We start from the raw sequence: 12940 nt of genomic DNA, 5'->3' as shown, positions 1-12940 counted from the left end.
TAGCTATGAGCCTTGTCGTCCTTATAAATGTGGCTGGATAGGCTGCACAAACACTAAGGGGTTTAAACGTACTGGATGTCTACTGCGACATATCAAAAGCATCCACATCTCTCCGGGCTTATTCAAGTGTCCTCATTCCTGTTGTGGCAAGAAATTTAATCGAGACGACAAACTCCGGACCCATATACAAACCGTTCATATCAGCAGAGGTCATAGTGGAGCGAGTAATTGTGATTGCTCTCTGCCCGAATGAGATAATGGGCTATGATACTACATCGTACTGGCGACAAGGTCGTCTACCACAATGATTCATATCTAACAAACTTCATTTCAGTATATCATTTATCAAACCAGTGCTCAAGACATGATGTTAGAACAATGGAACCGAATAGGCTAAGAATATAGTCCACGGAGCATTTTTGGTCTAGTGGTTTCATGCCCATACTATGTGTCGCTCGCACATGACTACTGGGAATGTGATATTTTAAAGATAGTCCACCAACAGAGTACAAGGAATTAGTATAATTACTACCGCACCTAAGTTGCCGGCTAAGCGTTGCATTATTGCAAGGATGAAATATACCTCAACACCCCTTGATGAGTGTCCTTAATTTTCTTTATATTAAACAACAAGCGAATGTCTTGAAATTACCCGTCAACAAGAGCGCTCGCCAGAGAAATAACGAACCAATCAGCATCAATACCCGCGGTTTCGTCGACCGTCTAGCTGAAAGACGTGTGGTAGCAAGCTTTGACTCGTTTCTTGGTTCAAAGTGGCGACGAGCCACTGAAGGCGATCCCCAACACTACGGGGTATCCACGATTTTCCCCGCATATGATGCGTTCATTCTGTTGTTCTTCTGGTCATGGATCTTTCATTGGTTGAACTGGGATTTAAGCTATATTAACGCGTTCCCGAGAGAGACAAGAGGAATGGTCACGAGAACATGTGACCAATGAGGAGACATGATGTCATACGGTTGTGGTAGGATAAAACATCGGGGGAGCCCCTCTTCGAGAAAATGTCATTGTTCGGGTCAGTTTTCACCGTTGATCTAAATTTACCCAAAACATTTCACAATGTCGGACTTTTTCCGCAGAGCATCTGACGCGCTCCAGCATCGCCAGCGTCAAGGCTCCGCCGACTCGACGGATGCACCCAAGTCCCCCGACGCAGCAAATCACCCTGAACCAGATATGATCAAACAGCAGGCTGGGACTAATCAGCCTGAATCTCGCGTTCCCGAGGCGTCTGCTGGTGGAGCGGCTGGTACGATTCCACAATCACTTTTGAGATGTCTAGGTCGGGAAAATACTCAAGTCATGTAGCCAGTGACGCCCATCCCAAACACCGCTATTGGGTCTGGGGACACCGTCAGGAAAATAAGCCCCTTGAAACGCAGCAATCCAACCAGGGCCGAAAAGATGATACCGATTGGGTTATTGGCTCGTAAAAGTATGACTGGTTTCGGCAGAGCGGCCAGTGCCCGGTCTGAAAGAAATCATCAGGTGTTCGATACGAAAAATCGGTTATGACAATAATGATGTTTAATATGATAAGGGAGTAGCCACTCCTCGGCGGAAGTTTTAGTGACTGCCGACAGAATGGGCGAATTCGAACTTGGGCTTCCATTCAACTTCTCTTTATCGCGCGCTGTCGTCTATTGGTCTTGCTCGATGAATGGAGAAGAAAATCCTAATGTCGGACGCGATGGTATTGCAGAACATTAATTGAGATTTTGATCTTTCTTTCACCTTGACTTAGTGCTAAGGTTAAGATATTTACTCTAAAGCTATCTTATGTGGAAAAGATTTCCCTTTTTAGGAGAGTTCTTCGAATGAAATTACCGTCTCTTTTTTGACTTGGCCTAGAATTATGTCTGTAAAACCAATCTTGCCCACATATGTAGACTTATAGATCATGATTTGTGATTTGATATAATATAAATATGATGATTATATTGGTGATCATATAGCATGACGGGAGTAGATCCATGGAGTCGCGGATATGCTCCAGTCCCGTCCGTACCCAATATATATATAGTCGGAACCGTCGGTTATGCCATGAAAGATCGGGATGCTCTGAGCAAAGGCCTTAGACTTCGAGCAAATCCAGGGGGAAAGAACACATCATCTCCAGGTCTGTGAGTTCAATAGAAAGCACGCACAAATATCCTAGGCATGCGTTCTTCCTCTCATTGTCCTTTACAAGTTTGCGCGTGTAGGTGAGAAAAAGGGCCAAACAGGTGTGAAAGTGGCGAAGGAACGAGAGAGAGGAGCGAGCAATAGGGCAAGGAAAACAAAAAACTAGTGTCCCAATTTGCATCTTGAAAGTTTTCTCTACGTCAAATTGTCTAAAGGCATATATTCTTGGGTATGTCTAAGTGAAGAATATTTACGTAGAAGTTCACCCGCCTAACGCGCCTGGGGCTATAGACCATCGAGCCCACGACGGGACGAGGTGAACATCGCCTGTTGTATGTCCTTGATGCCATTTTCATTTCGAAAGTTGCTTCCATATTCTATCTGTCCTTGATCTCGACGACATAATATTAATTCGGACGATTTTCATACCACATGGCATACCTAGTGATTGAGTCCATTCACGGACTTTTTGCTGGTGGAGCCGAGGTCGGAGGGTGGGTGGCCGGCCAGGCCGATGCAGGGAGTTAGCATCACTTTTATAATGGGAAGTCAGCTCTTTCGCGCGCCAAATCGGTTCCCGGCTTGCGTTCTACATGCCAATATTCGACGCAAGATATCTTGCGCTAGTGTTGGGCATTTTTAAAAGTCTCGCAGAAACTGTGACTCCCATTATTTGTTGTCGCGACCGGGCGGCGCGTCAAGGGGCTAATGAGTCGTGTAGACTTGACAGGTCCAAAGTCATTGCTCACCGACATGACATGTCCATATGGGCCTTTCAATGTTACCTTGACCAAAGCCCCACCATTCTAGGTACGAGATTTTACGAGCCTATGAAGGAAAGGTACGTTAAACTTTACGATGCCAAATTATCAGTTCTCTAAAAAAAGAACGCGGTGTTGATGGACCAAAACTCGACAATTCCGAGGTGACTTTCCACACGCCGCCGACGCTGACCATTCACACATTTCTTGATAAGAGTGAATCTGCAACTGATTCGATACCATTGAAATAATGGCTCCAGGACTATTTGTTCCTCCAGCCTTAGGGTCTCGGTTTCTAGTGGAGTTAACAATACGAGGAAATCACATAGCGCCGAGGTGTCGCATCCACCTGCTGCTGGAAACCGACACCTCTGTCTGCATCTCAATTGCATGCATACCCTTGTACTGCATCGCTCCAAAAACATCGAGATCAGCCCTGCTCGGTTACCAACCGAGCTGATATGCGGTGGGAAAGATGGCGAGGCTGTCACAAGCACGCGGGGAAACATCGAGAGCCAAAGCCATGTGTCATGAGCCCATGGAGTAAAGACCGCCGAAAATTGAGGTAGGTAAAATTCAAACTCTGAGTGTGCGGACCGCGGCGAGATCGAATAGTGAAAGGGTCGTGGTGGCCTGGGATACCATGTATTGTACGTGCATACTTCTTCGGCATAAGAGACCAAGCCGCCTCGGCCCACATGAGTTCGCAGGGTCTATTTTGGTGGCTTGCAAGCCACCTTCTGGCCCTGAATATGGGTCGCTTTCAATTATTTATGTATGTTTGTACAATAATTGCGCCGAGTTTCTGTTGATAGGACATAGCGCGAGCCCAGGAATTCCATGCCCCTCGATCGTGGAAGAAAGGGGCAAGAAGACCAATGACGAGTTGCTTTGCATGATTCTTCTTTGAAAGCGCATCCAGCCGCGGAGGAGGCTCTCTTTGTTCGGCTAGCCATGGCCAAGGATATGACCTCTCTTACTGGCAATGGCAAGGTTGTATAGCGGTAACTGTAAGGAGATTAGGTGGCGCCCGAATACTTCAGCGAGCTCAACCCTTGGTAACTTGAGGCTGGAAAGGTAGGGCATCAGTTCTGAACAAGAGGTCTATAACCGGAGATGTGTGTACCCCCAAAACGAGGCAACCTCAAGGCCCTTCGGGCATTTCACCCCTGATCGACAATGTCACGAGCGCAAAAATCAGAGATGGGGCCGGGTGTGGTGCGCTAGTGCGGAAGCACGAGCAATCAGGCCAAGTATATTTGCAGCTAGTGGACCGGCAGCGGGGCTTACGGTACACTTTGAGTTCGACTATGGGGTATCAGGGCTACTAGCTTCCAGGACCCTCTCTTGCCCACCTGAGATCAAAGTTGAACTTGCCGAATACCCTTTCTGAGAGACAAGAAGCTGCCAATCAAAATTCATGCATGGCGTTGATTAGACCGGTCTGGTCTTCCGAGATCACCCTTTTCCTTGCTTGCCGACCGTTTGGAAATGCAGATCGACACTGGATTGGACCTCTCTCCTGCTTCTCGGGGATTGTAGAGGTGCAAGCCAAGAAGCAATAATGGTTGCTAACTCGGCGACGTATTGTCCGTAAGGCTCTGGGCCCTACTCGAGAAGTACATTAGGATTACTCTCCCCTGATTCTGCATTCGATTCCCCAAGCAGCTTCATTCTCTTATTAGTCTTCTCAGTCACTCTTTTTTGCTGTTCGCAGCGTCCATTCGTTCATCACGACACACTCTTTGACAATCCACGTATATTTATGTTCCTTTTGACACAATGAAGCAGTCCTTTATCACCTCCCTCGTCGCCCTTGCGGCTTCGGCCTCTGTGAGTGTCAGAATTGCTATACGGTGTTTCGTGCTTGACCTGCATGGCGCTAATATGATCATATACAGGGCGTCTACGCCACCGAGAGCCTGATCAACGTGCCTGTTGGACTCTGCGCTGCCATCCTTGGTGAGGCGGAGTGCAACCAGAAGACCACTACCAGCGGTGGTCTGGTCAACGTCCCTGTCAATGCCTGCATTGCTGCTCTTGGAAAGGTTAAGTGTGACCAGGCTTCTTCCTCCAGCAGTGATGGTGGCGCCCTTATCAACGTCCCTATCAACGTCTGCCTGGCTGTCCTCGGCGAGGCTGAGTGTAAGCAGAAGAGCACTACCGGTGGCGGTCTGATTAACATCCCCGTCAACCTGTGCCTTGCTGTCCTCGGTGAGGCCGAGTGTGACCAGGCCTCTTCCTCCGGCAACGATGGTGGCAATGGTGGTAGTGATGGCTCTCTGATCAACGTGCCTGTTGGACTCTGCGCCGCCATTCTTGGGGAGGCTGAGTGCAACCAGAAGACCACCACCGGCGGTGGTCTGATTAACGTCCCTGTTAACGCCTGCGTTGCTGCTCTTGGAAAGGTCAAGTGTGACCAGGCCTCTTCGTCCACCAGCAACGGTGGTTCCCTTATCAATGTCCCCGTCAACATCTGCGCCGCCATCCTTGGAGAGGCTGAGTGCAAGCAGAAGAGCACTACCGCCGACGGCCTGGTCAACGTCCCCGTTAACGCCTGCGTTGCCGTCCTTGGAAAGGCTAAGTGCGACCAGGTGACTTCTTCCGGCAACGATAGTGGCAACGGTGGCTCTCTGATCAACGTCCCCGTCAACATCTGCGCCGCCATCCTCGGAGAGGCTGAGTGCAAGCAGAAGAGCACTACCGCCGACGGCCTGGTCAACGTCCCCGTTAACGCCTGCGTTGCCGTCCTTGGAAAGGCTAAGTGCGACCAGGTGACTTCTTCCGGCAACGATAGTGGCAACGGTGGCTCTCTGATCAACGTCCCCGTCAACATCTGCGCCGCCATCCTCGGAGAGGCTGAGTGCAAGCAGAAGAGCACTACCGCCGGCGGCCTGGTCAATGTCCCTGTTAACGCCTGCGTTGCCGTCCTTGGAAAGGCTAAGTGCGACCAGTTTTCTTCTTCCGGTAACGATAGTGGCAACGGTGGCTCTCTGATCAACGTGCCCGTTGGACTCTGCGCCGCTATCCTGGGAGAGGCTGAGTGCAGCCAGAAGACCACCACCGGCAGCGGCCTGGTCAACGTCCCCGTCAACGCCTGCATTGCTGTTCTCGGAAAGGCCAAGTGTGACCAGGCCTCTACCTCCACCAGCAACGGTGGCTCCCTGATCAACGTCCCCATCAACATCTGCCTGGCTGTCCTTGGTGAGGCTCACTGCCACCAGAACTCCGACTCCACCACCGGTCTGATTAATATCCCTGTCAACGTGTGCCTTGCTGTCCTCGGTGAGGCCGATTGCCAGGACTGCTCTACCAAGACCCTCACCATCGTCGACTCGTCCACCATCCCTGGCAGCGTCCCAACTGGCTCTCTCACCGTCACTGCTCCTGACACTAGCTCCGAGACCTCTGGCGTCCCTGTCCCCGGCTCCGGACCTTCCGGTGCCCCGGGTGCCCCTGGTCAATTCCCCTCCGGTGGTCGCCCCTCTGCCTCGCGCCCTGCCGGTGCTACCGTAACCGTCCACAGCACCACCACCATCTGCCCCTCCAGTGCTCCCGGCGGCAAGATCTCTTCTATCCGCCTCATTCCCTCTTCTGCTCCCACTGGAGCCACCGGATCTGGCTCTGGTTCTGGTTCTGCTGGAAGCGCTAGCACCCCCAGTGCTACTCCTGTCTTCAACGCCGCCGGCCGCGCTACCCTGTCGGGTGTCGCCGTTGTCTTCGGTGCCATCTGCGCCGTTGCCATGCAGATCTAAACAGCCAATTAAGCCTGCCTAGTGGACGAATAGAGCATATACTGGTGGCGGCTGGTTTGTGCATTCATCATTCGCCAATGTTGATACGTTGTTCTTCGTGCTGGACATTCAAGTCCATGGTCTCCTTTTACTTATATTCTTGATGGGCTGAAGGGCCTCAATTCAGTAAACTTAATACTGTGATACCTCTCTGAACTCGGTCTTTTATTCTAGCGTTTCACGTTGTCCATGTAGATACGAGCAACTTCTTGCTTACATGACGTTGACCGATTTGTCACTCAATTGATTTGTATTTTATTTCCATTACCCTCTATTCTAAATTTACTCTTGTCATTCAAATCTTGGCCAATTGTGTGGGCTTCGATAGTACATCGGCAACGTCGAAAGCTCGAACAACATATCGACGGTCTTTCACAGTAACCTTCTGCCCTGTAAATGCCCAGGAATACTGAACATGACAGTCGAAATCACTGGCGATTGATACTGGCGATTGATGGAAGATTAGCATGCCCCGGTCCCAGAGCATGCTTCACTCTCCAATGGCCATCCACATATTCTTCTGACCTGGCACTCACTTCGCCACCAGTAATATTCTCTTCCCAATCCGAGTCGCCTGGCTTGCCTCTATCATCAGTCCGCATCTGCTGTAAAGCCAGGTGCCTCCCCTCTATGCGAGCAAGAAAAGTTGTGGTTCCTCCCTGTAAGTAATGGCTAGCGACATCCTCTTCGGATTCCAGGATCCATGCAATTGGCTTTTCCATCTCGCCCATGCCAATTTCCTTCTTCGAAAGATATCTCCACACTTCTTCGTACTCGGTAACTGGCTTCCCCGGTACATCAGGGCGGGGCATTGCGCCCGTCTCCAAGTCATATCCGTTGAGAAGCGGTATGAAGGGACAAGGGTTGCTCACATTAAAGTTACCGTTGGAGTCAATTGTATGTGTGAAGACAATGCGACCTATCAATTGGAATTAATTCGCCGTAAAAAAAAGATAATAGGGGCGAGATGAAGTAATAAATACGTGGGTCGGTGTCCTTCAGGAGACATTGGCCAGCGATTGCCCAATCCAGGGCACCGGATTGTTTGTCGACTCTCAGGTCAACATACCATTCTCCCACCATCAGAACAAGGGTTTCAGTGTTTTCAAAGGGCGGTTCAGGTAACCACCTCAAGGAGACTCGGGTCAATGCACGCGACTGCGACAGGTCATGGTAATTCGGTGACATTGTGTACCCTGAATTATCGAGATATTGGGAGTGGTTGTTGAAAACAATGACCCTGTGTGAGCGTCTAATTATCAGAACTGTAGCTACATGAAGAATCCTTTCAGATGATTATCTATATATACATGGCTCCAAGGCTGTGGCAGACGAATGGGCAGGTCTCCCTTGGGTTTGACCTCTAAAACTACCCCGCATCCTGCCGCTCGCTGGCGGTTGCTTTACTACATCGCCACACAACCAGCCCGTGCAGTGTTCTTTTCTTGCCTTCTGCCCTTCCGATCAGTGTAATTCTGCACGCTTTCGATGTGACCTATGTCTTGCCCCTTTTGTTTAAGAAACCCGGACCTATGTCGGCTGATCAGTCATACCTCCCATAATGATCACTTTTGATAGATAAGCCAAGGTCTCCCAAGAGAGAAACCTGGCCGACAACACTTCAGAAGTAAAACTCGCGAGAGGAATAGTAACATCAATTTCCAGGGCAAAACTAACCGCATTGCACTCTCTATGAACGCTTTCCAATACGTAAAAATGACAGAAAACTCAGCCATGTTAAGTAGAGAATACCTGACTTGCAATGAAGCCAAAGTGTAGTAACGGTCTTCTGAATTGGTAAAATTCGATCGTGGAACCTAATCAAAAACAAAGCAAAAATCTAGAATCAATACAAGCAGAGTATTCAAGGAAATTACTAAAAAGAAATGGGCCCAGGCTAACAGGGATCCAAAAATATCAACAAAACATCAACGATGGGAACAAAAGAAACAAAGCAGATCAAACTTGGCATTCAAAAGCACAGTAACCCTGGCTACACCGAAGCAGCTATATTTCTCTCTGCCTCGAACTTCAGAATCCTCACCCAGCAGTGGCCGAGATGATCGAGGTGTGATATTACCCACAACATGTGAGCGACCAGCTGGCGCAGCTTATGGTGGAACGTTCATCAACCTCCTAACGTAGATTGTTGGCGCTGTGTTGACGGTTTCCGGGTCTGATGGCCCGTAAGCTGGTTGCGGAACTGCATTTCGCACATCTGCTTGGGGCAGGGAGTCTCTCAGTGCGGCAAAACTCTCGGCGAGATAGATCAGGCCTAGATTATCAGGGGCCGTTGCAGTATACAGAATACGCCGCATCCACATGCCGCTCAGTCTGTAGTCAACTACAGGGTTGAAATAATGAGGCTTCATGATTGACTGTACCGAGACCCAGTGATTAGGAGGTCGCATCCAGTCGTGGTTCGGAAGTGTCGACCTGATGTTGTACTCAATCAAACACGTTGGATTAACTGACGTGCCCCGATCCGCATTCGTTGAGTGGACATAACACAAGAAAGGAGGCTTGGATCCACCTGCATAGGATATGATCCGCTCCACGTCGTCCTGGAATACAATTGGCATAGATGACCCTGTGTCATCCATAAACTTGCGATGCGTAGCTTGGTGGCCGTAATCAACATTGGAAATTTGACTTCCTACCCCAGGAACTCGAAAGTAGAAATCAATCTACTCGTTCAAGTTAGTATCAATAAAAGTTGTAGCACTTGCGCGGGTGAATCTTACTTCGTGATGATGAAGAAGCATCCTTTTGGGACGGCCTTTGCTTTTCCATGCAGGGGTATTGTACGCAAGCATGGGGACTGCCCCAGGCCCATTTAACTTGAATGTTGAATCAGCAAGCTGTCGGGAATTCTTCATAGTATAATCCAAGAGAACAAAAACTTACTCCTTCGACCCAAAATGACTTCCCCTTACAGAGCTGGTTGTACTTTTTAGCATCGTCAAAGGTCATGTCAAAGGCAACGGGACCATGCATGCACTTTCCGTTCGACCAGTAAGAGACCCTTCCGTCCTCCCAGGTCAGTGTGCCATCTCGATAGCCTTTTATGAGCGCAGTGATATTGACGAGTTGTGAAAATGGGTCCCCTTCGGCTTCGAGGTATTCCTCGATGAGCTCGAGATTCTTCACACGCATAACGGCTTCCAAACTCAGGCCTGACTTTTCGGAATCCTTTACCGAATCAATTGTTTTCTTGATTTCCTGGTACACCTCCAGCTTTTTCTCCCACCACTGCGGCATAATGCCGTCCTGAATTCTGTCGTGACAACGCTGGATCCATTTTTCAACATCTCTGTAAACTGCATTAAAAAAGAAGGCCTCAATTCTTGTAAGTTAATTGTTACCTTTCATCTATATCGTCATCCTCTGCATTCCAGCCCGCAGGCACGTTCTTGGGGTCCGTGATAGGGGGAACGGAAGGGGGGTATCTTTTGTAAGGCTCTGGAAAAAGCCTCTCAGGATCCGCAGGTACAGTCCTTAATCTTTTCGCCCGTCCAGTGGCGCGCTTTTGTTCGATGTGAGGTCTTTTCTGCTCAGACATCTCGAAAAAAAAAAACATATACGCCAAAGAAAACCAGAGGGAGGTTGAAGATAAGCAAAAGTTGAAGTATGGACGCGTCAACAAGGTGTTCAGATGGTATTTTGACGTCTCAAGGCCATCTCGATGGCTTTATATGACTATCAAAAAGACATCTGATCTAGGATGAGCACGCAAATGACAAATAAAGATGTTTCAAGAGTTAAATCAGCCTTCCTATGCGCCCACTCGTGAAAGTAATACTCGTAAACTCTTAAGACAAAGGAAGTGTTCAACCATGATCAGTAGCACCCCCACAAGAGTAGAGATATGCGAAGTGGATTCAATCTTCCGATTTCATTGTGTGTTCTCGCCTCATGGTTCAGTCTCTTTAGCATGTGTTTCGGATACTTGAGACAAATTTCATCAATCCTTCATTTTCTGAGGAAACACCTCGTAGCCACCCAAGTGAAGAGGAATGTGATTCACAAAAAGTACCGGGGATGTGAAGTGCACTGTCTAATGCCCAATCTTCCTATCTCAAGGGCCAATCCTCGAACCGTTAATCAAAGGATTCGTGGCTGACTACCGTCGTAGTTAGTGGGGGCCGAATGTCGGCTTTCGTCGAGGAGCAGATTCATTCGCTGCGCGATGGGGGCGGGGGCGGCGCTCCCCACTGGTGTTAACAAAGAATTCGCTGGCGCTTGCCTTCACAAAAATATACATTGTGCCTTCCTTTTTCAAAGTCCACCCGGTGGACCTTCGTTGAACCCCTCACCCGCTACATTAAACAGTGATAAACCACAATGCCTCTTGAATTAATGTCCAGTAGTGACTGCTCTCCAAATTATTTCTCCTATCCTTATCGAGCCAACCCCATCTTCCCTAAAACAAGTGGAGGACTAGTGAAACCATGTCTCTCGCAATCGGCGCGGTCGCTGCTTTCATTGTTGCAGCTTTCATTCATCACTTTTGTTCTCTGTTCGTCTTCAGCGCCCTAGCGAAAGTTCCAGGTCCCCATTCATTCGCCTGGACTGGAGCAAAACTGGCGTACGAGGACTACAAAGGTACTCGGACTCGCAAAATCCACTCACTCCATGCAAAATACGGCCCTGTTGTTCGAATCGGTCCCAATGAAGTCTCGTTCAATAGCATTTCGGCGCTTCGAGCGATCTATGGTGCAGGGAGTGGCTTTCAAAGAACTAGCTTTTACAAAATGTTCGAGGCGTATGGACGAAAGAACATGTTCTCGTTTTCCACTGTGAAAGAACATGGTGAAAGAAAGAAACTATTTGCCCACGCTTACGCAAAGTCCATCATGCTGAAAGGAGACAATGCCGCGATGGTGGAACGAAAGGCCAAACTGTACCTGGCTCTCCTGGAAAAGGACGGCCCAACGAGCGAAATATTCTCTACATTGCACTATTTTTCGATCGACAATATCACCGAGTTTCTTTATGGAAAATTCGGAAGAACTTCTTGTCTAGAGGGCTCCGAGACAGATCGTGACCTTATCGGGGATATCATTGATGTATCTCGCCGCAGACTTTCGTGGTACTCGGTCCACTTTCCGAAGTTCACAAAGTGGCTCTATGCCCAAAGTGGCATTTTGGGCTGCGTTACGAGTCAGTTTTACCCCATGCAGAAGCCTACGACCTATTCTGGGATTAGAAACCATGCTATGAAAGCTTGCCAGAATTTTGCCTCGGCGCCTGACAATGAAAAGGTCAATGAGAAGTCTTTGGTCTCAAGATTATGGAATCAGCATTCCTCTCGTAAGGATGGTGGCCTAGATGATCTCGATATCGCGTCAGAATGCGCAGATCATCTTCTCGCAGGAATAGACACCACCAGCGACACCTTGATGTTCTTGATCTGGTCCCTCTCGCGGCCACAGAATATTATATACCAAAGGAGGTTGATTGAGGAGGTCAAGAATATACCTGAAGAAGACCTGAATACGGATGGAATCCCACGAACGGATGTTTGCGACAAACTATTCTATGTGGATGCAGTGATCAAAGAAACACTCCGACTATATCCCCCCTTGCCGGGGTCTGAGCCACGCGCACTTCCCACAGCCACCACGATTGATGGCTACTGTATCCCACCAGAAACCACCGTTTCGATTGCTCCATACACGCTTCACCGAAATCCCGAAGTCTTCGCTGATCCACTAAAATTCAATCCAGACCGCTGGCTAGAGTCTTCGGTTGACTCCATAAAGATGAAGCAATGGTTCTGGGCATTTTCCAGTGGAGGAAGGATGTGTATCGGAATGCAGTAAGTTCAATTCCTCGAAATTGTCTGATCAAAGAAATTCATCTAATGCGTTCTAGCCTCGCAATGGCTGAGATGACGACCCTCGTGGCTGCGATATACAGAAAATATTCAACGACGACCAAGGGTGGATTCGATCTCGCTTCTCCAGGTATAACCGCTCGTTATGAGGTGTTCTACGAGGAAAGTTGTGACGGAATGCGGGTAAGTCATGGCCTGTTAAAGAAGGTATTTGATCATCACGCTGATATTATTTAGGAGCATGAATGTCAAGTTGAGTTCACACGTCACCGGTGACTTGCGATCTCCGCTCAAGATCCAGCAATGAAGCGAGACCATCCGGAAGTTTGAACATGAGAGGGACAGGGCTACGAGGCAGACAAGGATTTCAGATGTTTCAAATATGCGAGAATAGGCGATTA

The 12940-nt window shown here is 48.8% G+C and overlaps 5 protein-coding genes across 5 annotated transcripts; 3 read left to right on the top strand and 2 right to left on the bottom strand.

Annotated features, from left to right (window-relative positions):
* Nucleotides 1–1080: 1080 nt before the first annotated feature.
* On the top strand, nucleotides 1081–1454 carry N7496_000175 (uncharacterized protein; the record flags this gene model as incomplete). Its single annotated transcript, XM_056693106.1, has 2 exons — nucleotides 1081–1270; nucleotides 1330–1454. The coding sequence occupies 2 exons, from the start codon at nucleotides 1081–1083 to the stop codon at nucleotides 1452–1454; spliced, it is 315 nt and encodes a 104-aa protein (XP_056559835.1).
* Nucleotides 1455–4688: 3234 nt separating this feature from the next.
* N7496_000174 (uncharacterized protein) lies at nucleotides 4689–6661 on the top strand (the record flags this gene model as incomplete). Its single annotated transcript, XM_056693105.1, has 2 exons — nucleotides 4689–4739; nucleotides 4808–6661. 2 exons carry the CDS (start codon nucleotides 4689–4691, stop codon nucleotides 6659–6661), a joined length of 1905 nt encoding a protein of 634 aa, XP_056559834.1.
* A 334-nt stretch (nucleotides 6662–6995) lies between these two features.
* Nucleotides 6996–7888, bottom strand: N7496_000173 (uncharacterized protein; the record flags this gene model as incomplete). Its single annotated transcript, XM_056693104.1, has 3 exons — nucleotides 6996–7144; nucleotides 7233–7619; nucleotides 7684–7888. The coding sequence occupies 3 exons, from the start codon at nucleotides 7886–7888 to the stop codon at nucleotides 6996–6998; spliced, it is 741 nt and encodes a 246-aa protein (XP_056559833.1).
* A 923-nt stretch (nucleotides 7889–8811) lies between these two features.
* Nucleotides 8812–10262, bottom strand: N7496_000172 (uncharacterized protein; the record flags this gene model as incomplete). Its single annotated transcript, XM_056693103.1, has 4 exons — nucleotides 8812–9387; nucleotides 9445–9573; nucleotides 9608–10013; nucleotides 10066–10262. The coding sequence occupies 4 exons, from the start codon at nucleotides 10260–10262 to the stop codon at nucleotides 8812–8814; spliced, it is 1308 nt and encodes a 435-aa protein (XP_056559832.1).
* An 889-nt stretch (nucleotides 10263–11151) lies between these two features.
* N7496_000171 (cytochrome P450) lies at nucleotides 11152–12815 on the top strand (the record flags this gene model as incomplete). The annotated part of the gene is made up of 3 exons (XM_056693102.1): nucleotides 11152–12521; nucleotides 12578–12722; nucleotides 12777–12815. 3 exons carry the CDS (start codon nucleotides 11152–11154, stop codon nucleotides 12813–12815), a joined length of 1554 nt encoding a protein of 517 aa, XP_056559831.1.
* Nucleotides 12816–12940: the final 125 nt, after the last annotated feature.

Source organism: Penicillium cataractarum, assembly GCF_028827025.1.
Source record: "Penicillium cataractarum strain IBT 29864 chromosome Unknown utg000001l, whole genome shotgun sequence".
Taxonomy (NCBI): Eukaryota; Fungi; Ascomycota; class Eurotiomycetes; order Eurotiales; family Aspergillaceae; genus Penicillium; species Penicillium cataractarum.
This window is presented reverse-complemented; position numbering and strand designations above follow the sequence as displayed.